Raw genomic sequence first — 25,493 nt, 5'->3', positions numbered from 1 at the left:
TGATTGCAAAATAAATACAGGAAGAGACATTGATGAAAATATAAAAGAAATGAATGACGTAATAACTAATGCAGCTGTATTGGCAACACCAAAAAGAAACAACGAACCAGTAGGTTTTAGAAAGATCACCAATAATGAAATAGAGAAACTTGTAAATGAGAAAAGGCGAGCTAGGCGGGAATGGCAATTAAATCGATCCCCTTCAACTCTGCTTCAACTGAAATCTGCTGTACGAAAGTTAAAAAAAGCGCTTAAGCGCGAAGAGGAACACAACACTGAAAATTATATAAAGAAACTGGGTCCAAATTCTCGCAAGCAAAACTCTCTTTGGAAAGCACAAAAGTCTTTCAAGCCACCAGTAGATTCCAACATGCCTTTAAGACAGTTGAATGGTAGTTGGGCACGTAGTGATGAGGATAAGGCAAATTGCTATGCAAATCACCTAGAAAAGGTATTTCAACCCAATTGCCCAAAGAACAACTTTGAGTTGCCCATCTTGCCCAATACCGCAAACGAGTCGCATGTGTCTATTAGGACTTCTACTTCTGAAGTTACTAGAATAATAAAAGAACTTAACCCCAAAAAATCACCAGGACATGATAATATTACCCCAAAAATGCTAATTGAGTTACCAAATATTGCCGTAAAGGTGCTTTCTTTGCTCTTCAATGCAATTCTTAATCTCGGACACTATCCAAATTCATGGAAAAAGTCGCAGATCATCTTGATAGACAAACCTGGGAAAGACTTAACACAGCCGTCTTCATACAGACCAAACAGTCTTCTACCCTGTCTTTCTAAGATATTTGAAAAATTATTACTATCAAGGATGACTCCTTTCCTCCACGAAAATAATATAATACCAACCCACCAATTTGAGTTTCGTGAAAAACATAGCACGATTGAACAAGTAAATAGAATTACTAACGAAATAAAAAAAGCGTTTGAGCACAGAGAGTACTGTTCAGGCGTTTGATAAGGTATGGCATGAGGGCCTTTTATACAAGATTAAAAATATTCTACTTTCAGAATTATATAAAACATTTGAATCGCATTTAAAAAATAGAAAATTTACGGTAAAAGTGGGAGATTTCATATCTGATGAAAGACAGATAAGGGCTGGTGTACCCCAGGGCAGTGTTCTAGGCCCAACACTATACATCATATATACAGCAAATCTTCCAACAGCTAACAATGTATTAACTTCTACTTTTGCGGACGACACAGCTATAGTGAGCCGTAACAAATGCCACATAATAGCATCAAGAATATTAGCCGAGCACTTAAGGTTTGTCGAAGAATGGCTAGCCAACTGGCGTATAAAGGTAAATGAACAAAAGTGTAAGCATGTTACATTTTCGCTTAGACCAAAAATGTGTCCGGCAGTAAAAATGAACAATATTTTAGTACCCCAAGCGAATGAAGTAACTTATCTTGGTATTCACCTAGATAGAAGACGTACGTGGAAAAAACATATATCTAGTAAAATAACTTGCATGAAGATAAGAGCTGCAAATTTAAATTGGCTATTAAACAAAAACTCCAAACTTAGCCTAGACAACAAAGTGCTTTTATATAATGCGGTCATAAAGCCGATTTGGATGTATGGCATTCAACTGTGGGGTACGACCTGTGCAACTAATATAGACATAATACAAAGGTTCCAATCAAAAATGCTTAGATCAATCACGTGTTCACCATGGTACATGCGAAATGAAAATATCCATAAAGACCTTGGTATTTCTATGGTAAGGAAAGAAGTAGAAGACAGCAGAAATAAATATATATCTAAACTCCGTGATCACCCAAACCCTTTGGCTAATGCTTTGGTACATTCCTGCGATCAAACACGCCTTAAAAGAAGAGATATGCCCGCGTACTGAGGAGCTTGAGCGTGTCTAGTTTTTAAATAGGTTTAAGATTTTATTACTTATTGTTAGGCTTTCAAATCAAAAAGCAGATTCAATAAATAAAAAGATATTGAAACAAAAAAAAAACAAATGTCAATTGTTCTGCAATAATAAATGCATAAAAGTAAATTGAAAACTAAAATGACAATCAAAATTTACATCTTTTTCACAAAGTTAGATGCACTTAGATTAAAAGCCTTTTTCCCGGCTCACATATGCACTAAATATATTTTGCTTCATATTGAATTATTATTTTCTATACTCACCCTTTTTCCAAATATAAGTACAATAATAGACACAAGATGTTCACAAATATTAACGAAACACAATTCTAAAAGATTTCAATATTTATTTTCAATAATTTTGCAAAAATATGCACAAGCACAAATCTGCACAATTCTTTATCGACGCGTTTGTAACCGAATTTTTTTTTTCTTCGAATTCAATTTGTCACAACGAACAAGCAAATGTCAAATTCACGGTATCATGCTGTACGCTTTTACTTCCATCGTTTTCAATACGCGGTGACAGCTTAAAAAATTGTTTGTCTTCTTTTGTTTTATTTTTGCTTAATATCTGTTGAGTGAAGAGCTTATAATATAAAATAATCAAAAGACACAATAGATTGACTTCTTACTCATTTCAAAGATTTGTGAGGGAGTGTTAGTGACAAGTAAAAATTGTGTAAATGTATTGGAGTTTCGGTCACGCAAGTTTTGCTGGGAATACGATAATTATAAATACACAAGTATTGTGCTTTTTATAAATACACTGATTTTCCTTTTTAAACACTCGCGCGAATGTGAGTGTAAGTGGAATAGTTTAAGTTGAGTGGTTGGTATTTCCGAATAAATTGATAAGTTATTGCATAATTGTTCACCGATACTTAATCTGCACACTTGTCGCATCAACAGCAGCAACCACCAATCTCGTCCAGCAACATCCAATCCTTTCCAGCAACAGTAAGCAGTATAACCTGCCTCAATCTTCTACACTCTTATTTCAGTAATGGCGCACAGAAAACAATAACACAATATATATATTTTATAATCCCGCACCACCACAATAAAGAATACCACTTTAGTTTTAATTTTAATCTTCCTTTTAATTTTCTTCTTTCCTTCAGGTCTTGTCACACCGACGTCATAAAACGAACGAATAAAATACAAGAAATTCAAACCTAGCATTTAACAGAATATGTAAACTTAACATCCTTAACCGAGTTTTGCAATATTCATGAATATTGTATTTTGCTTATGAAATTCAAACTAATTATTGCATCATCCAATGTTTACCAACATTGGTATAACATAGCTTCACATGCATGGATTGCCAACAATCATAAATGCAAACGAGCGTTCTGGCTGCTTTGCTGTTGCAATCTGAGCCTGTCTCTCTCTAACATTACACTGGAAATGAACATTCTGGTTGCCACCTGCCTGCATTTTTAAGAAGAAACAGTCTTTCTTCATATGGCCTAATTTGCCGCAATGAAAACACTTCAGCTTAAGCTTGACTTATTCTGAAATTGTTTCTTCACAAATTTTGTTATTTTGTTTTTGTATGTGCTATCCCTAGGCTCTCGATTGCCTATAGCCTGCAACACTTTTGCGCTTGTGTCCTTTCCAACTCCTTTTAGTTTAATTTCATGATCGAGAAGCCGAGTCTTTACAAAGCCTAATGTTAAATTGCTCTCAGAGAGAGTTACTATCGCTGTCATTACTCCATCATAGCTAGTTGGAAGTTTTAGAAGCAAATGAGACACTTTGTCCATTTCATCTATCTTGGCTCCCGCCGCAACTAACTCAGTAACCAAATCATCAAATAAACGAAAGTGGCTTAATAGCGGAGTATCACCCTTCAATTTTAAAGACAATATTTGTTTGCGTAATGAAAGTTGAGATGCCGGGCTTTTACGCCAAAGTGTCCAAATTTCCAAAAATCTACTTAGCCGAGTTCCCATTGTTGGCAAAAACTAAAAAAGAGTCACAGAAATATTCAATTACAAGACTCTTTGCATTTCTTTCTGCTCGCTTCACTTCATCACTTTCCTTATCACTTGGTTCCTCATCAATTACTTTTAACAACTCGTTTTCCTCTAACAAAGCCTTGACTCTAAATTTCCATAAAGAATACTTTTCCCGTTAAACGGTGTTATGTTTCTCTTTCCTTTTTCCATCTTCCGAGAATAACTGTTCTTCTTTTTGATTGTTATGCGCTTCTCAGAATTTTTGTTGCTAGTCTGCTTAACACTCGCACAGAAATTGAAAAAAAATGTGCGCCAATTTGGTGCGTTGTTATACAAATATGTATACGAGTATGTACGTTGTTCACTTATAAGCACAAATTTCAATAGTAATTATTTTGTTTAGACGTGATTTAAGTTTTAATTGTTTCACTTTTTTTTTATTTCAATTTTATTATTCGTTAACAGTCAAGGCATTTCACTATAGCACTTAGCTGCAAATTGTGACTGGGGCCATAACCTATTGAATTTATATAATAAAAGTTTTATACAAACTTCAGGAACACACAAGCCCGATTTGCCAAAAGAGTAAAAACACTTCAATTGTCGTTTTACTTAATTTTTATTTTACACAACCGCACGCTATCGTTGTCTGCAAGTAAGTCAATAGGGCACGCATGTGCATACAAAAAGGAAGCAAAAACGTTCTTAGGCAGAGTCCCTCTCAAACAAAGAGAAGAGAGAGCTTTACCTCTCTCTGAGATCTTCATTGTTCACCCCCTTTCCACACACACACAATGTGTATGTGGACAAGTGTGACTTTTGATATTCTGAACAAACGAATTAATTTTGGTTATTTTATTGCAAGTAAAATCTGGAATATTTCTTCCTTCAAGCCTTAAATGTAATTGCCGCAGGATTTTATTGGGCTTATTTATACGTTTTTTTAAAATATTGCATGTGATTTTCAAACTTGTAAGCTGAAAAGTTATCTAGAGGACCATATTGCTTGGTACAGTCAGTTAAATGGAGTAAACCATGTACAATATGTTGTAACTAACTAAATGGTCACCGTATACAGTGGACCAATAAAGTTTACATACACCTTTTTCCTATCCATTTGAAAATATGTACTCGTATATTGTATTTTACATTAAATATAGCATATCAAAATATTTTTTTCCCACAAATAAAATGAAATCAATGCTAAAGTTTAAAATGCGCCTAATTCATATCAAAAAAGTTTACGTACACCAAAGATTATTTACATAAATCAAAAGTTGTCTCTAAACTTAAAAGGACTAATGTGATGTGATCTGTCACTTCTCTTTTTAAAAGATTGGTCAGTTCTTAAATGTTTTATTTGTTTTGAAAAACAAACTCTCCTTTCATTGTAGTCACCCACTTGATCACATTTAGAGCAACTACTTTTTCTACTGTGAGATTGCAAACCTGTAACAAAAGCTCGAGCGGGAGCATCGCAGCAAAACAAAGGAATGTATAATTTCTTCTTTACAGGATAGGTACCAACCTGAAGGCCATTTTTTTTTAATAATTTACTTTTTCACAAAATTCTTTTAAAAAATCTTTGATGCTCCAAGGTTTTTCTGTTCCAGAATTGCAATTGTAACCGGCAATTCGTTTGGAAAATCAACTATGGATGCTAGAATAGGCCACAATACACTATTCGAATTCTTGAATAATTTGAGGCCATCTATTCCCACATCAAGCACAATATTATTTTCATTTTCAAGTTGAGGAAATGAATTTTCCTCAAAATGAATTTGAATTCCTCTATATAAAAAATATCCACTTGGAATTGTTTGCATATTTACTTTTTTCGGCTGGTACCCAGAAGATTTTTAGCCATTAGAGGTAAATCTGTGCAACCTATTTTTCACAACGTTTAAAGAAGAAGGTTACTGTATTATGGGATACCCTATTTCAGGGATGGGCATATTAGCCCTCAGTGGCATTTTGACCGTGCGGGCACGAGTGCACATTTTGAGGGCTAGGTGAGGGGATCATCGCGGGCAAACATGAAGAGGGAAGTGAGAGCAACTTATTTTACCACACCATGTTTACAAATGAGAGCGCACGCATATATGGGAAGTTGCACTGTGGGTAATAATAGTAAAATTGCCTAACAATTTTAATTTGTAACTACTATAAATTTATAAAAAGTTAGACAAATAACAAAAAGTATAATAAATATTTGATTTTAGTAATCATTTTTTGAAGTTATACTTCTTATACGACGCCGGAAAAGGTTGCGATAGATTCTGGTTGCGCAACTATTCATATAAAAGTAACGCAAAGTTGCACAACCTCGCTCCATCCATATGAATGTACGCAACCTTGTCTGCGAAGATGTGCGAGCAGCAAGCGAAGCGGTGACAATCGGCGATCGTTTGTTCGTTTCTTTCGGCACAGCTCGGCCGACACAACAACACAACACAATGTTCCATGCTTATGCTGTTGTTGTTTTTGTAGAACAATGTTTCAATTTTTGGTTGGTGACATATTCACATGTGTGCGCATATGTATGTTTGTATGCTTGTGCACTATTGAAGTTATAGTTCTTTTTCTTTCGTTTGCCTTTCTGCGAATTCTCAACTATTTTACGTATGTTTTGGTTGAAATACTCTGCATTGGCCTTTCAGAATCACACAGAATCATTTCTGTGGCTTTTGAAACTGACCCACGATGACGAGGTATATGGTTTTATCTGGGAGCGTGAGATTTAAGAAAATCGCTCGCTTACAAGGGATAAAACGACTTCTGATTGGCGATTTTAATGAATAAATTCACAGAATCATTTCTGTGCTTTTCGAAATCTATACTAATAAATATTTTTTTCTTACTAATAGAAAATAAATTTATTACAGCAATATACATATACATACATAATATTGCTGTGATAAATTTAATTTCTATTAGTAAGCAAAAAATTAAAAAAATAAATTTGTTAAGAGTATACTTCTCAGGGCATCACAGCAATGTTATGTATATGTATATACATATTATGCATATGTATATACATATTATGTATATGTATATTGCTGTGATAAATTTATTGCGAAAGCAAATGTTCTACAAAGTAGGTATATTCTATACTTAAACAAAATTATTAGAACCATCGTATGTTTCTTGCATTCATAACCAAATCATACTTAAGTCAGCGCAACTTAATTGTCAATGGTGGTGTTGGTGGTAAGCGCTTGGAAGGTCAAGATGCTAACACAGGTCCCAGGTTCGAATCTGGACAGAATAAATTTTTAATTTTTTGCCTTTAACATCGTATACTATACTAATAAATATTTTTCTTACTAATAGAAATTAAATTTATCACAGCAATATTATGTATATGTATATGTATATTGCTGTGATAAATTTATTGCGAAAGCAAATGTTCTACAAAATATATATATTCTATACTTAAATAAACAAAAACAAAACAAAATTATTAGAACCATTGTATGTTTCTTGCATTCATAACCAAATCATACTTAAGTCAGCGCAGCCTAAGAGTCAATGGTGGTGTTGGTGGTAAGCGTTTGGAAAGTCAAGATGTTAACACAGGTCACAGGTTCGAATCTCAACAAAATTTATTTTTAATTTTTTGCTTTTAATTTTTTGCTTTTAATTTTAGCTTTTTAACATCGTATACTATACTAATAAATATTTTTTTCTTACTAATAGAAAATAAATTTATCACAGCAATATACATATACATACATAACATTGCTGTGATAAATTTAATTTCTATTAGTAAGCAAAAAATTAAAAATAAATTTGTTAAGACTATACTTCTCAGGGCATCATAACAATGTTATGTATATGTATATACATATTATGTATATGTATATTGCTGTGATAAATTTATTGCGAAAGCAAATGTTCTACAAAGTAGGTATATTCTATACTTAAACAAAATTATTAGAACCCATCGTATGTTTCTTGCATTCATAACCAAATCATACTTAAGTCAGCGCAACGTAATTATCAATGGTGGTGTTGGTGGTAAGCGCTTGGAAGGTCAAGATGCTAACACAGGTCCCAGGTTCGAATCTGGACAGAATAAATTTTTAATTTTTTGCTTTTAATATCGTATACTATACAAATCAATATTTTTCTTACTAATAGAAATTAAATTTATCACAGCAATATTATGTATATATATATACATAATATGTATATGTATATTGCTGTGATACATTTATTTTCTATTAGTAAGAAAAAAATATTTATTAGTATAGTATACGATGTTAAAAAGCAAAAAATTAAAAATAAATTCTGTTGAGATTCGAACCTGGGACCTGTGTTATCATCTTGACTTTCCAAACGCTTACCACCAACACCACCATTGACTCTTAGGTTGCGCTGACTTAAGTATGATTTGGTTATGCATGCAAGAAACATACGATCGAATCTCAACGAAATTTATTTTTTTTTTTTAATAAATCTAACCGAGGGATCAGTAATTTACAGAGACAAATTATTGAAATCACAGAAAAATATCCGGATTTTGGAGTGGTTGAAATCACTAGAAAAATGAGTGTTGACTTATTGAACTCAGTAGAGAAGCAGCTTGGTGGCTACTTCGTAAACCAATGTCAAAAGCCTCTAGATCGATAATATTCATCCCAACGTCGTGGCCGATAGACCGACAGAGATTGAAAAAAGCACGTAAAGAATTGATGGAGCTTAATGACGAGTCCACAGACATTTGGAGGGATAATGTGTTCTACAAATACGAGCAACGACCGGAGGAATTGAACGATCTAACTCTGGCCCAGTTTTGTGCGCAATACAAATGCAACGCCAATAATGAATACAAGAATTTGACTAAACACCATGTTATAAGATATACAAATTATAATATAACAACCCAATTCGAAGAGTACAAAAGGGAGATGGTTACGCTGCATATTCCCTTCCGCAACGAAGAGACAGAACTACTTTCTGCAATTGCGAAGCGGAGAGAAAATTTAATGCCGAATGCACAATTTTGTGAACTTATGCAAACAACAAATATCGGACAACGATCCATCTTACTACAGGCTATCCATCATTTAACATCGAAACAACTTCAACCATTGTTAGTATTTCTGACAAGTCCCGCTGGATGTGGAAAAACTTTTGTAATTCGGCTCATCATGGAAATTTACAATAAATATGCAACCAACAACGCACACTGTAATGCATATCTCACATGTGCTTCGACTGGAAAAGCTGCAGTGGCAATCGACGGTACCACCATTCATACTGCTTTGTCGTTGTCCACCAGTAAAGATAATGCTTTGAGTGCAGAAGTCTTACACCAATTCCGATCATTGTTTCAACACATTCGCCTGATCATAATCGATGAAGTTAGTATGGTTGGAGCAGAGCTTCTAGAAAGAGTCGATAGGAGATTGAAAATTATAACAGGTAATTCAGATGCACCTTTTGAGGGACTAGACATTATACTAGTTGGAGATTTGAGACAACTCCCGCCAGTGAAAGCTACTCCAATTTTCAAACAATCGAAACATTACATTGGGTCGCAAACTTGGCGTTCTTTCAAACTGTATGAACTCACACAAGTCATGCGTCAAGCAAATGTGGTTTTTTCGACCATTCTAACGAAAATCGGGAATGGGGATCGGTTAAATGATGAAGAACTTGCGTTAGTAGAATCAAAATTTGTGACAGAAGAAGCAGCCAATCAATTATGTCCTCACGGGATTCGACTGGGATATTCTAATGCCACGGTCGACAAATATAATCAATTCATTTTGGCAAATCATCCTGATCAGATCATATCCGTGGCTGTAGACTTCATCTCAGGTTGTGAAAATGATGAACAATTACAGAGCGCACGTAGTGCCCTTGAGAAGAAAACACTACCAGCTGATACCGGTGGACTGCTACAGCGCTTAACACTCGTCATTGGAAAGTATTACATTATAACAGCCAACATCGCAGTTGCTGATGGATTAGCCAACGGTGCTATTGGGAAATTAGATCACGTAGAAAGAAACGACAATGGGGAAGTCACTCGAGTATGGCTAGTATTTCCAAATTGTGGTAAAACTGGGGTAAAAGCTCGTATGACAGCACGATCATTCATGCTAGCAAATAATATCAATCCTTTGGCCGTGCCAATTGCCCGACGAAACGCAACAATATATCTTAATAGACAGAGGAGTATATCAGCTAAGAGAAACCACTTTCCACTGGCACCAGCTTGTGGGTTGACAATTCACAAGTCGCAAGGAGGAACTTTCAATGAAATTGTTTACTATTATGAAAAAGCTCAATCTCAACAATTAGTTTGCGAGATGAAATGATAAAATTACGTCAAAATCCAATTATCACTTTAGAAAAAGAATTATTCGAGTTTCTTAGCACAAGAAAATGTTTATCAATAATATCATTCAATTGTCAAAGTCTTCGTGCTCATGTTGATGATTTCTCAGATAGAGTGTTTAAACAGTCAAACATCTTGATGTTATCAGAAACATTTATGAACGACAACGAGCCTCCTGTATCCATACCAAATTTTGATTTCGTTGTAAGATTTCAACGAAATGAAAAAAGAAATTCAGGTGTTGCTATTTATCACAATGAGCAAGACAAATGTCATATTCTCACTCCTCATTTAGATGTAAAGGCTCCGTACGCGAGTGATGCTGATGTGACGATATCAACATCAACAAGAATTGGCGATTTGTGTGCGGTAGAATGCAAAATGAACCCTAGCGATAATCACAATAGTAAAAAATTGAATTTAATTGCCATTTATATCTCACCAAATTCATCGGTGAGAGATATAAAATTGTTCCTCGGTAAAGCTTTATTACCGTTGTCAACTGCAGGTTCGCAAGCTTTTGCAGATATTATCGGAGAACCTGTAGAGTATAGCGAACAACCGGTACTCCTTGCGGGAGATTTCAATGTAAATTTCTCATTGCCAGAAGCTGACCCATTACTGGCATTCCTCAGAGAAAAATTTTCATTAGAAATGATCAATGGAAGAAATGATTCTACGACAAAAGGAGGTACGACTATTGATGCGGTATTCGCGTGAAATATAGATAAAATATATGTAAAACATTTCATATCGTATTTTAGTTATCATAATCCAATTGTAAATATTATAGACATCAATCCGTCAGAACCCATAAATGATAATTGATTTAGACTTTGCTTTATAAAATGTGAATTTAAGTTTTTTAGTATTCTTTGTACAAAATGATATGCATTTTCTTGGAATATCACTAAGAAGTATAACTTTCAAGAGGAGAGAAAACAGCACAATATTATCGTGAATACCGAGCATGAAAGAAAGCATAGCGGGAAAAAGAGAAATTGGAAATGATAGCTGGCAGTCAAACGAGGAAGAGGAAAACAGCTGAGGAATATTAGAGAGCGCGTAAAAAGATTCAACGTCTGCTGTTTCATCAATCTCTGCGGGAGCATCTATAACTACTGAAGAATCAACGATCGTCAATTCACCGATAACTGCTGGGCTTTCAACGCGTGTTGATGGATTAATGGCGGCTGGTCCTCCGATCGATGTTGATAAAATAAATGACAGTGATAATACGCATTACACAGCGGATTCCAGGTTATGTGGTGGTAAGTTTCTATTGAATATTTCAATTGTCCGTAATATATACACCTTGTGCATTAAACTTGTGCTTTTGAAACTAATATCAATTAGATTGGCAAAAATTTTAATGTTTTGATTTTAAATTGATTTTACCGCGGGAAAAGACAGTGCAGCCCGTGTTTCAAGAGGAGGGAAAACATCACAATATTATCGTGAATACCGAGCACGAAAGAAAACAGAGCGGGAAAAGGAGAAATTGGAAATGATAGCTGGCAGTCAATCGAGGAAGAGGAAAACAGCTGTGGAATATCAGAGAGCGCGTAAAAAAGATTCAAAGTCTGCTGTTCCATCAATCTCTGCGGGAGCACCTGAGCACGAAAGAAAGCAGAGCTGGAAAAGGAGAAATTTGAAATTATAGCTGGCAGTCAAGCGAAGAAGAGGAAAACAGCTGCGGAATATCAGAGAGCGCGTAAAAAAGATTCAACGTCTGCTGTTTCATCAATCTCAGCGGGAGCATCTATAACTACTGATGAATCAACGATTGTCAATTCACCGATAACTCCTGGGCCTTCAACGCGTGTTGATGGACTAATCACGGCTGGAACTCCGATCTATGTTGAGAAAATAATTGACGGTGATAATACGCATAACACAGCGGATTCCAGGTTATGTGGTGGTAAGTTTCTCTTGAATATTTCAATTGTCCGTAATAGATGCACCTTGTGCATTTAACGTGTGCTTTTGAAACTAATATCAATTAGATTGGCAAAAATTTGAATGTTTTGATTTTAAATTGATTTTACAGCGGAAAAAGACGGTGCAGCCCGTGTTTCAAGAGGAGGAAAAACAGTACAATAATATCGTGAATACCGAGCACGAAAGAAAGCAGAGCGGGAAAAGGAGAAATTTGAAATTATAGCTGGCAGTCAAGCGAAGAAGAGGAAAACAGCTGCGGAATATCAGAGAGCGCGTAAAAAAGATTCAACGTCTGCTGTTTCATCAATCTCAGCGGGAGCATCTATAACTACTGATGAATCAACGATTGTCAATTCACCGATAACTGCTGGGCCTTCAACGCGTGTTGATGGATTAATGACGGCTGGAACTCCGATCTATGTTGATAAAATAAATAACAGTGATAATACGCATAACACAGCGGATTCCAGGTTATGTGGTGGTAAGTTTCTATTGAATATTTCAATTGTCCGTAATATATACACCTTGTGCATTAAACTTGTGCTTTTGAAACTAATATCAATTAGATTGGCAAAAATTTTAATGTTTTGATTTTAAATTGATTTTACCGCGGGAAAAGACAGTGCAGCCCGTGTTTCAAGAGGAGGGAAAACAGCTCAATTTTATCGTGAATACCGAACAAGAAAGAAAGCAGAGCTGGAAAAGGAGAAATTGGAAATGATAGCTGGCAGTCAATCGCGGAAGAGGAAAACAGCTGCGGAATATCAGAGAGCGCTTAAAAAAGATTCAACGTCTGCTATTTCATCAATCGCTGCGGGAGCACCTATAATTACTGATGAATCAACGATTGTCAATTCACCGATAACTCCTGGGCCTTCAACGCGTGTTGATGGACTAATCACGGCTGGAACTCCGATCTATGTTGAGAAAATAATTGACGGTGATAATACGCATAACACAGCGGATTCCAGGTTATGTGGTGGTAAGTTTCTATTGAATATTTCAATTGTCCGTAATATATGCACCTTGTGCATTAAACTTGTGCTTTTGAAACTAATATCAATTAGATTGGCAAAAATTTTAATGTTTTGATTTTAAATTGATTTTACCGCGGGAAAAGACAGTGCAGCCCGTGTTTCAAGAGGAGGGAAAACAGCTCAATTTTATCGTGAATACCGAACAAGAAAGAAAGCAGAGCTGGAAAAGGAGAAATTGGAAATGATAGCTGGCAGTCAATCGTGGAAGAGGAAAACAGCTGCGGAATATCAGAGAGCGCGTAAAAAAGATTCAACGTCTGCTATTTCATCAATCTCTGCGGGAGCACCTATAATTACTGATGAATCAACGATTGTCAATTCACCGATAACTGCTTGACATTCAACGCAGGCAGTGCAGCCCTTGTTTCAAGAGGAGGGAAAACAGTACAATAATATCGTGAATACCGAGCACGAAAGAAAGCAGAGCTGGAAAAGGAGAAATTGGAAATGATAGCTGGCAGCCAACCGAGGAAGAGGAAAACAGCTGAGGAATATCAGAGAGCGCGTAAAAAAGATTCAACGTCTGCTGTTTCATCAATCTCAGCGGGAGCATCTATCTATAACTACTGATGAATCAACGATTGTCAATTCACCGATAACTGCTGGGCCTTCAACGCGTGTTGATGGATTAATGACGGCTGGACCTCCGATCAATGTTGATCAAATAAATGACAGTGATAATACGCATTACACAAAGGATTCCAGGTTATGTGGTGGTAAGTTTCTCTCGAATATTTCAATTGTCCGTAATAGATGCACCTTGTGCATTTAACTTGTGCTTTTGAAACTAATATCAATTAGATTGGCAAAAATTTTAATGTTTTGATTTTAAATTGATTTTACAGCGGAAAAAGACGGTGTAGCCGTGTTTCAAGAGGAGGGAAATCAGCACAATATTATCGTTAATACCGAGCACGAAAGAAAGCAGAGCGGGAAAAGGAGAAATTTGAAATGATAGCTGGCAGTCAAACGAAGAAGAAGAAAACAGCTGTGGAATATCAGAGAGCGCGTAAAAAAATTCAACGTCTGCTATTTCATCAATCTCAGCGGGAGCACCTATAACTACTGATGAATCAACATTCGTGAATTCACCGATAACCGCTGGACATTCGACGCGGGCAGTGCAGCCCTTGTTTCAAGAGGAGGGAAAACAGTACAATAATATCGTGAATACCGAGCACGAAAGAAAGCAGAGCTGGAAAAGGAGAAATTGGAAATGATAGCTGGCAGCCAACCGAGGAAGAGGAAAACAGCTGAGGAATATCAGAGAGCGCGTAAAAAGATTCAACGTCTGCTGTTTCATCAATCTCTGCGGGAGCATCTATAACTACTGATAAATCAACGATCGTCAATTCACCGATAACTGCTGGGCTTTCAACGCGTGTTGATGGATTAATGGCGGCTGGTCCTCCGATCTATGTTGAGAAAATAATTGACGGTGATAATACGCATAACACAACGGATTCCAGGTTATGTGATGGTAAGTTTATCTAGAATATTTCAATTGTCCGTAATTGATGCACCTTGTGCATTAAACTTGTGCTTTTGAAACTAATATCAATTAGATTGGCAAAAATTTTAATGTTTTGATTTTAAATTGATTTTACAGCGGAAAAAGACGGTGTAGCCCGTGTTTCAAGAGGAGGGAAATCAGCACAATATTATTGTGAGTATCGGACAAGCAAGAAAGCAGAGCGGGAAAGGAGAAATTGGAAATGATAGCTGGCAGTCAATCGAGGAAGAGGAAAACAGCTGCGAAATATCAGAGAGCTCGTAAAAAAGATTCAACGTTTGCTGTTTCGTCAATCTCTGCGGGAGCATCTATAACTACTGATGAATCAACGATCGTCAATTCACCGATAACTGCTTGACATTCAACGCCGGCAGTGCAGCCCTTGTTTCAAGAGGAGGGAAAACAGTACAATAATATCGTGAATACTGAGCACGAAAGAAAGCAGAGCTGGAAAAGGAGAAATTGGAAATGATAGCTGGCAGCCAACCGAGGAAGAGGAAAACAGCTGAGGAATATCAGAGAGCGCGTAAAAAGATTCAACGTCTGCTGTTTCATCAATCTCTGCGGGAGCATCTATAACTACTGATGAATCAACGATCGTCAATTCACCGATAACTGCTGGGCTTTCAACGCGTGTTGATGGATTAATGGCGGCTGGTCCTCCGATCGATGTTGATAAAATAAATGACAGTGATAATACGCATAACACAGCGGATTCCAGGTTATGTGGTGGTAAGTTTCTATTGAATATTTCAATTGTCCGTAATATATGCACCTTGTGCATTAAACTTGTTCTTTTGAAACTAATATCAATTAGATTGGCAAAAATTTTAATGTTTTGATTTTAAATTGATTTTACAGCGGAAAAAGACGGTGTAGCCCGTGTTTCAAGAGGAGGGAAATCAGCACAATATTATTGTGAGTATCGGACAAGCAAGAAAGCAGAGCGGGAAAAGGAGAAATTTGAAATGATAGCTGGCAGTCAAACGAAGAAGAGGAAAACAGCTGCGAAATATCAGAGAGCGCGTAAAAAAGATTCAACGTCTGCTGTTTCATCAATCTCAGCGGGAGCATCTATAACTACTGATGAATCAACATTCGTGAATTCACCGATAACCGCTGGACATTCGACGCGGGCAGTGCAGCCCGTATTTCAAGAGGAGGGAAAACAGTACAATAATATCGTGAATACCGAACAAGAAAGAAAGCAGAGCTGGAAAAGGAGAACTTGGAAATGATAGCTGGTAGTCAAACGAGGAAGAGGAAAACAGCTGCGGAATATCAGAGAGCGCGTAAAAAAGATTCAACGTTTGCTGTTCAATCAATCTCTGCGGGAGCATCTATAACTACTGATGAATCAACATTCGTCAATTCACCGATAACTGCTTGACATTCAACGCCGACAGTGCAGCCCTTGTTTCAAGAGGAGGGAAAACAGTACAATAATATCGTGAATACTGAGCACGAAAGAAAGCAGAGCTGGAAAAGGAGAAATTGGAAATGATAGCTGGCAGCCAACCGAGGAAGAGGAAAACAGCTGAGGAATATCAGAGAGCGCGTAAAAAGATTCAACGTCTGCTGTTTCATCAATCTCTGCGGGAGCATCTATAACTACTGATGAATCAACGATCGTCAATTCACCGATAACTGCTGGGCTTTCAACGCGTGTTGATGGATTAATGGCGGCTGGTCCTCCGATCAATGTTGATAAAATAAATGATAGTGATAATACGCATAACACAGCGGATTCCAGGTTATGTGATGGTAAGTTTCTCTTGAATATTTCAATTGTCCGTAATATATGCACCTTGTGCATTAAACTTGTGCTTTTGAAACTAATATCAATTAGATTGGCAAAAATTTTAATGTTTTGATTTTAAATTGATTTTACAGCGGAAAAAGACGGTGCAGCCCGTGTTTCAAAAGGAGGGAAAGCAGCACAATAATATCGTGAATACCGAGCACGAAAGAAAGCAGAGCTGGAAAAGGAGAAATTGGAAATGATAGCTGGCAGCCAACCGAGGAAGAGGAAAACAGCTGCGGAATATCAGAGAGCGCGTAAAAAAGATTCAACGTCTGCTGTTTCATCAATCTCTGCGGGAGCATCTATAACTACTGATGAAGCAACGATCGCCAATTCACCGATAACTGCTGGGCTTTCAACACGTGTTGATGGATTACAAAATATATATGGTTACGCTGCATATTCCCTTCCGAAACGAAGCGACAGAATTAAAATTCCTTCATTTAGACTTTGCTGTATAAAATGTGCATAATAAAATTATAAAATGTGAATTTAAGTTTTCTTTCATAGAAAATGTTATGCATTTCTGAACACCGCTAAGAAGTATAACTTCTTCCGCGCGTAGGGACTCCACGCACCTTTTTTAATATGTCTAATAAATTATATGTTTGGTTTAATCTCATTTGCTATAGCCCCACGCATTATTGTACTTATAAAAAGTGATTTCAATAATAACTTCAGTTTATGAACCACTGTTTCTTCAAACACATATGACCAAATGAATCTTATGAGAGCGCAATGTAAATACATAATTACCCAACAACCCTTCTACCACCCGCCAATCCCAGAATTTCCAACGACTCAGCTGATTGCTCTCTCACACCGCAGGGTTGCCAGGCTGATATACGGTAGTAATTATAAAAATTGTCTTCAATATATTTGAAATTTTCTTAAAATAACTCAAATTCAGAATCGAATGCTATTATTTACAAATATATAAACTAGTTTTAATAGTTTGATTTCAGTTTTGATATTTTTTATTTATGAAAAATTATAATTGAAAACATAGATGTGTACAAAACTACGTATGCGTATTGAGTAATGTAGGAGACAAACTTGGACACACAAGTGAATTTTCAAGTGAAGTGGTTGTGTTTCTGGTGCGGTCCTGGGGTTTTGTCAATAATTTTTAGTTTCTCACACCAATTGTTAGCGATTTTTTGCTGAAGCTTTTCGAAAGCTTAAACAACAAAACGGACACTAAATTTGCGGGATAAGATAAGTACAATTTGTATTTTTTAATCAAAATCCTTTTGCACTTACCCGAATATATTTTTGTGGTTTTTTACCCAAAACAAATCGTTTTTCCCCTGTAGCAGCAATCCAATCAAAGCGCGTGCTTAATTTTTGCATTGCCGTTTTGTTTTGATTAGTCAGCTGTTCTCCTTTTCGTTTTCTCCTTTTCGTATCCCCTTTGGTTTTGGCATTGCCAACTACCGAAAATATTAGCAAGGTTGTAGCGACAGTGACTGAACACACCTTTCGTTAGGAGCTCCCAACTATTTTTCTCATTGAGGTATGGCCTCTAAGAACAGTAGCGGATGCACACCCGAGAATCCATTTAGAAGGAACTCTAAAATAATGAGAACGCCTCCTAATGGAAAAAATGAGTTATCCACCGCTGCTGGATCAACCAAAAAATGCGAAGTTGCCACTAATACAATTAGAGGTGGAAAACACCCCGAGGAAACGCTAGTTAACGAAACTACCCAAAATTTTATCCAGTTGGGTAGTAAAATAAAAGAATTGGAGAATATGATGGCTGGCCAAAGGCATATAAACCAGGCAATGCGCGACTTAGTTAGCAGCATTGTAGCGCTACATGCCAAGGCTGATAAAGGCGGAAACCTACCCAAAAGGATTATGGTAGGGAAAGCGTCCCAGGTTTCCCCAATGGGTAAGGATGTAAATACCCCGAAGAGGCTACGGGAGACAACAGGCTTTTTACCTCCCACTAAAAAGCCGAAAAATGTAAATAAAGCGGAGCAGCCCACCTACAGCGAGACATTGAGGTTAGTTCAAACCAATACAACGGTTATACCCACTACATCCGAAACATGGGTGGACGTTGTCAAGAAACGAAGACCAGCTGAAAAGAAAATTAGATCGAGGCCAGACGCCATCATACTCACAAAAAAGGATGGTGCATCATACGCGGATATTCTCCGGAAAATAAAATGCGATACCGGGTTAGAAGAATTGGGCTCAAGTGTCACGTATATAAGGAAAACGTTAAAAGGAGACCTGCTATTAGAGTTGAAAAGCCAAGCGGATAAAAGAGCCGAAACGTTCCAAAGTGCCTTAGAGGAAGTGGTAGGTGAAATGGCTGTGATACAGCCCAAAACCCACAATGTCACGATCATATGCAAGGACTTAGATGAAATTACAACTCCGGAAGAGATTTGCGAGGCCCTGAAAAAAGAATGCGGGATAGAAAACCTAGGGAAAGTAAATGTTAAGAACATGCGAAAAACCCGAAGCGGTACCCAAATAGCTACACTATGCCTGCGCGCCCAGGATGCCAAGGCTGCGCTTAAGGTAGGCAAGATAAAAATCGGATGGTCCATCTGTCGCCTCCGGGAATACTCCCCAATTCCCCGATGCTTTAGGTGCTTCCATCTGGGGCACATGGCGCACAAATGCTCCAACCCTGTTGACAGGTCGTCCCTGTGCACACGTTGTGGAGCCGGTGGACATGTAGCGAAGTCATGCACTAACGATCCAAGCTGCATGCTGTGTAAAGGAGCACACTCAGCCTTGAGTACTACTTGCCCCAAGTATTTGGAGATGGCGAAATCTTTAGGAAAATGAAGATATTGCAATTAAACCTAAATCACTGCGCTGCAGCACAAGATCTGCTTGAACAGACAGTAGTTGAAAAAAACATTGATGTCGCTTTATTAAGCGAACAATACTCCCAGCGTTCGGAAAGCACTTGGACCACAGACATATCCGGAAAAGCTGCAATATGGTCATGTAAAGGGCAACCATTTATATCTCGCTCCAGATATCACAACTGTTTCACATGGGCAAATATACGTGGCATATACTTTGTTAGCTGCTATGCTCCTCCCAGCGCCTCAATTAAAGATTTTGAAGAATTCCTCCTGGAACTTGTCCTAGAAACCAGAGGCAAAGCACCAATTGTAATCGCAGGCGACTTCAATGCGTGGTCGACCGTTTGGGGTAGTAGGCGCACAAACCACCGTGGGCGTCTACTACTCGAATTCCTCGGTCAAACGAATCTTACGATCCTGAATAGCGGAACGCAAAATACATTTCAAAAAGGAAACAAAGGCTCCATAATCGATCTCATGTTCGCCAACGACGCCCTTAGTAGGCACATTAAGTGGGCGGTGTCGGACATATTTACAAATAGTGACCACATGGCTATTATTGCCGAAGTCTCATATGCCGGTGGGACGGAACGCCGCAGCAAGAGCATATGCCAAAAACGAACTTGGAAGCAAAAAGACTTTGATGTCGAACTTTTTGAGATGGTCTGGAGTTCAGAAAATATACAAGGCGAAGACGCCACGCACTTGGTATCCGCAGTGCGACAAAAATTGTCTACAGCTTGCGACGCAACCATGCGTAGGACAGCACACCACAACAACCGAAGGCCAGTGTATTGGTGGAATGAAGAAATAGCTGGGCTCAGAAAACTCTGCAACTCAGCTAGACGCCGCCTACAACGTAATCAGAGTGAAGAAAATGAAAGCAGTCTTAGGAATATATTTGCGAGCTTTCAATCTGAACGGACGTGTATTGATGCGCTCCGTAAAAACTTTCTAAATAAACAAAACTAAAAAATAAACAAATAACAAAAAAGTGCATTAAGTGCAAGTGTTAGGCAATAACGCCGAAAGAGTTAATAAAAACATAAAAAACACAAAAAATTATACCTTTTGTAAACAATAAAAAAAAAAAAAAACAAATACATAAGTGCGAAATAAACAATAAAAGAAACAAATAACATGAGCGCAGCGCAGCCCCACCAACAAGGCCGTAGGCATTCTCTGAATGCCTACTTCAGCTTTGTCGAGCCTGCGAATTCAGCTCCTAACAACAAACAAGGCAACGGTGCGAAGGATGAGTCATCGAAGCGAACAACTGAGCAGCCCCATAAGCAGAGCGCAGAGCAAAATACAAAAGCCGCAGAGAACAGCAACCAACAACGGCCAGCAACAAACGTGTCAACACCAACAACTAAGCAGGTACCAGCAAGCACGCAGGCAGCGAAAAATAATATAACGCAAGGTGAGAATGTACCATTAAAAAAAGGCCAGTCCGTGCAAACTGGCATTGACCGCTACGTTAATATAAAAAGGAAATTAAGTCCTTCAAAGTCAGCGGTCAATTCTAAAAAATTTCAAGTCGGCACACCAAATATAAATACAACGGAAGTTTTAAATGGCAACAGATTTGCCTTACTAAGCAAGAGTTCAGACGACGATGCGAAGGGTACCACCACAGTCGTTAATGCAAAACCCCCTCCAATTTATTTGCGTGAGCGTAGCTCAAATGCACTTGTCTCCAAATTAAGCAATTTAATAGGCACAAACAATTTTCATATTGTGCCCTTGAAAAAAGGAAATATTGATGAAACAAAAATTCAAACGTACACTGAAAAAAGTTTCATGGATATTGTAAAGTACTTGTCAAACAATAACAAAAATTACTACTCATACCAACTGAAGAGCTCAAAAGGACTAGTTGTTGTCATAAAAGGAATTGAGTCTTCGGTAGACTCTATCGATGTGAAAGACGCACTGGAAGAAGGTGGTTTTAGCATCAAATCAGTAGTAAATATTTTTAACAGGAACAAAGTCCCACAACCAATGTTCAAAATAGAACTGATGCCAAATTGTAACCAACTAAAGAAAAATGAAATACACCCGATTTACAATTTAAAATATCTGCTCCATCGCAGAATTACCGTTGAGGAACCACACAAGAGAAATGGTCCAGTACAATGTACAAACTGCCAAGAGTATGGACACACGAAAGCATATTGCACTCTACGCAGTGTCTGTGTGGTGTGTGGTGATCTACACCCTACTTCTAAATGTACTCTTAAAAAAGAGGATTTAAATAAAAAATGCAGCAATTGTGGGGGAAATCACACTGCTAACTACAGAGGTTGCCCCGTATATAAAGATTTGAAATCGAAGTTGTCACAGGGCATTCAAGCTCGTCGTAACCAAATGTTACAGACACCCAGTAATGAAATAAAAGCAACCTCGGAAAAAAGTTCAAATCATTTTACTTCTAACAATAATAATATGCAAGGAAGCTATGCAAATGTGGTGAAAGGCAACACTGTGCAAATGCAACTGCCGCAAAATCCTCCAAATGGAGGTATTGAAACTATGATTATAAATCTTACACAGTGTATGACTCAATTTATGTCTACCATGCAAAACATGATCCAAGATTTGATAAAATCACAAAATCAAATGCTGCAAAATTTATTACGTAAAAAATGAGCTTATTAAATATCTGTATATGGAATGCTAACGGTGTTAACCAACATAAATTAGAGATTATCAGATTTCTGTCTGAAAGGAATATAGATGTAATGCTTATTTCAGAAACTCATCTAACAAATAAAAATAATTTCAATATACCGGGATTTAGACTATACGTTACAAATCATCCGGATGGAAAAGCGCATGGTGGCACGGCAGTGTTGATTAGAAATCGTTTAAACCACTATGCTCTAGAATCTCATGCTACACCACAGTTACAAGCTACAACAATATCACTAAAAAATCGGGGTTGTGACTTAAACCTTACGGCTATATACTGTCCACCTCGTTTTAAAATTACAGAAATCCAATTTAAAGACTTTTTTGGAACACTAGGTCAAAGATTTCTAGCAGGTGGAGATTATAACGCAAAACACACATACTGGGGCTCACGTCTTATTAATCCGAAAGGACGACAGTTGTACTACACTATTATGAATAAGCATAATAAACTGGATATAACATCTCCTGGTAAGCCGACATACTGGCCCAGTGATAGAAGAAAAATACCAGACTTAATAGATTTTGCTGTAGTCAAAAATATAGATAGATCGCTTATGACAGCTGACACATGTACAGACTTATCATCTGATCATTCTCCTGTACTAATAAAGTTATACGAACAGCCCATGTTATTTGAGCCGAAAGTTTCTCTAACATCACATAAAACTAACTGGTTGAAATATAGAAAGTATATCAGTACCCACATCAATATTGATTGCAAAATAAATACAGAAAGAGACATTGATGAAAATATAAAAGAAATTAATGACGTAATAACTAATGCAGCTGTATTGGCAACACCAAAAAGAAACAACAAACCAGTTGGTTTTAGAAAGATCACCAATAATGAAATAGAGAAACTTGTAAATGAGAAAAGGCGAGCTAGGCGGGAATGGCAGTTAAATCGATCCCCTTTATCTCTGCTTCAACTGAAATCTGCTGTACGAAAGTTAAAAAAAGCGCTTAAACGCGAAGAGGAACACAACACTGAAAATTATATAAAGAAACTGTGTCCAAATTCTCGCAAGCAAAATTCTCTTTGGAAAGCACAAAAGTCTTTCAAGCCACCAGTAGATTCCAACATGCCTCTAAGACAGTTGAATGGTAATTGGGCACGTAGTGATGAGGATAAGGCAAATTGCTTTGCAAATCACCTAGAAAAGGTATTTCAACCCAATTGCCCAAAGAACAACTTTGAGTTGCCAACCTTGCCCAATACCGCAAAAGAGTCGCATGTGTCTATTAGGACTTCTACTTCTGAAGTTACTAGAATAATAAAAGAGCTTAACCCCAAAAAATCACCTGGACATGATAATATTACCCCAAAAATGCTAATTGAGTTACCAAATATTGCCGTAAAGGTGCTCTCTTTGCTCTTCAATGCAATTCTTAATCTCTGACACTATCCAAATTCGTGGAAAAAGTCGCAGATCATCTTGATAGACAAACCTGGGAAAGACTTAACACAGCCGTCTTCATACAGACCAATCAGTCTTCTACCCTGTCTTTCTAAGATATTTGAAAAATTGTTACTATCAAAGATGACTCCTTTCCTCCACGAAAATAATATAGTACCAATGCACCAATTTGGGTTTCGTGAAAAACATAGCACGATTGAGCAAGTAAATAGAATTACTAACGAAATAAGAAAAGCATTTGAGCACAGAGAGTACTGTTCAGCTAGTACTCAGGCTCAGGCGTTTGATAAGGTATGGCATGAGGGCCTTTTATACAAGATTAAAAATATTCTACCTTCAAAGTTATATAAAACATTGGAATCGTATTTAAAAAATAGAAAATTTATGGTAAAAGTGGGAGATTTCATATCTGATGAAAGACAGATAAGGGCTGGTGTACCCCAGGGCAGTGTTCTAGGCCCAACACTATACATCATATATACAGCAGATCTTCCAACAGCTAACAATGTATTAACTTCTACTTTTGCGGACGACACAGCTATAGTGAGCCGTAACAAATGCCACATAATAGCATCAAGAATATTAGCCGAGCACTTAAAGTTTGTCGAAGAATGGCTAGCTAACTGGCGTATAAAGGTAAATGAACAAAAGTGTAAGCATGTTACATTTTCGCTTAGACCAAAAATGTGTCCGGCAATAAAAATTAACAATATTTTAGTACCCCAAGCGAATGAAGTATCTTGGTATTCACCTAGATAGAAGACGTACGTGGAAAAAACATATATCTAGTAAAATAACTTGCATGAAGATAAGAGCTGCAAATTTAAATTGGCTATTAAATAAAAACTCCAAACTTAGCCTAGACAACAAAGTGCTTTTATATAATGCGGTCATAAAGCCGATTTGGATGTATGGCATTCAACTGTGGGGTACGACCTGTGCAACTAATATAGACATAATACAAAGGTTCCAATCAAAAATGCTTAGATCAATCACGTGTTCACCATGGTACATGCGTAATGAGAATATCCATAAAGACCTTGGTATTTCTATGGTAAGGAAAGAAGTAGAAGACAGCAGAATTAAATATATATGTAAACTCCGTGATCACCCAAACCCTTTGGCTAATGCTTTGGTACATTCCTGCAATCAAACACGCCTTAAAAGAAGAGATATGCCCGCGTACTGAGGAGCAATGTATCACCAAAACACCTCAATCATTTGCCTGAGCGTATCTAGTTTTTAAATAGGTTTAAGATTTTATTACTTATTGTTAGGCTTTCAAAACAAAAAGCAGATTCAATAAATAAAAAAAGATATTGAAACAAAAAAAAAGGAATATATTTAAAAGTCAAAAGAAGCTTCTGAAGTCGGCCATTGGTCGCAGTAAAAAGAAGTGTTTTGAAAAACTCTGTGAGGAAGCAAACGAAGACCCCTGGGGAACAGCATATAAAATATGTATGTCAAAATTCAAAAACAAGGCACAACAACCCAGAAGTGCATCCTTCATGAGAAATGTCGTCGAAACTTTGTTTCCAAAACACGACAGTATTCCTTATGCTAAGCCTCGAACCGAAGTCATAGAGCCACCACTGCTAGTTAGTGAAGAAGAAATATTGGCCATAGCCGGAAAAATTAAAAGCAGCAAAGCGCCTGGATTAGATGGCATTCCAAACAGAGCCCTAAAGGAAGCCATGACTCTGAAACCTAACTTATTCGTAAAAATGTACAATGCGTGCTTAAAAGAAGGAACATTTCCCGACCCATGGAAAGTCCAGCGATTGGTTCTACTCCCTAAACCAAAAAAGCCTCCGGAGGAACCATCTTCATATCGACCTCTGTGCATGCTTGACACTATTGGCAAAGTATATGAAAGCATAGTTAGAAACCGCTTGGAAATAGCAATCCAGAAAGCCGGCGGATTATCTGAAAGACAATACGGCTTTATGAAAAAGAGGTCCACCATTGACGCACTATACGATGTCGTTGACACCGCGAAATGCGCAGTAAGTGGC

At 37.3% G+C, this 25,493-nt stretch overlaps 1 protein-coding gene and 1 pseudogene across 3 annotated transcripts; both read left to right on the top strand.

Moving 5' to 3' along the window:
• Nucleotides 1-6,536: 6,536 nt before the first annotated feature.
• On the top strand, nt 6,537-6,666 carry LOC125776920 (small nucleolar RNA U3; annotated as a pseudogene).
• A 5,632-nt stretch (nt 6,667-12,298) lies between these two features.
• Nucleotides 12,299-19,340, top strand: LOC125776326 (uncharacterized). Of its 3 annotated transcripts, XM_049448065.1 has the most exons (6): nt 12,299-13,154; nt 13,293-13,925; nt 14,055-14,689; nt 14,819-15,454; nt 15,584-16,486; nt 16,616-19,340. In XM_049448065.1, the coding sequence occupies exon 6, from the start codon at nt 18,045-18,047 to the stop codon at nt 19,335-19,337; it is 1,293 nt and encodes a 430-aa protein (XP_049304022.1). In that variant the 5' UTR covers nt 12,299-13,154; nt 13,293-13,925; nt 14,055-14,689; nt 14,819-15,454; nt 15,584-16,486; nt 16,616-18,044; the 3' UTR covers nt 19,338-19,340. The 3 variants fall into 3 exon arrangements, with proteins under 3 accessions (XP_049304022.1, XP_049304024.1, XP_049304023.1); XM_049448067.1 differs by lacking the exons at nt 13,293-13,925; nt 14,055-14,689; nt 14,819-15,454 and having other exon boundaries at nt 12,299-12,653; XM_049448066.1 differs by lacking the exons at nt 12,299-13,154; nt 13,293-13,925; nt 14,055-14,689 and having other exon boundaries at nt 14,725-15,454.
• The last annotated feature ends 6,153 nt before the right edge of the window (nt 19,341-25,493 follow it).

Source organism: Bactrocera dorsalis, chromosome 2, assembly GCF_023373825.1.
Source record: "Bactrocera dorsalis isolate Fly_Bdor chromosome 2, ASM2337382v1, whole genome shotgun sequence".
Taxonomy (NCBI): domain Eukaryota; kingdom Metazoa; phylum Arthropoda; class Insecta; order Diptera; family Tephritidae; genus Bactrocera; species Bactrocera dorsalis.
Note: the sequence above shows the minus strand (reverse complement) of the source record. Positions and strands in the feature narration are given on the sequence as shown.

Excerpts from the sequence above, each read along its gene's own strand:
- LOC125776326 (XM_049448067.1), top strand. The coding sequence starts at position 18,045 with ATGGCCTCTAAGAACAGTAGCGGATGCACACCCGAGAATCCATTTAGA.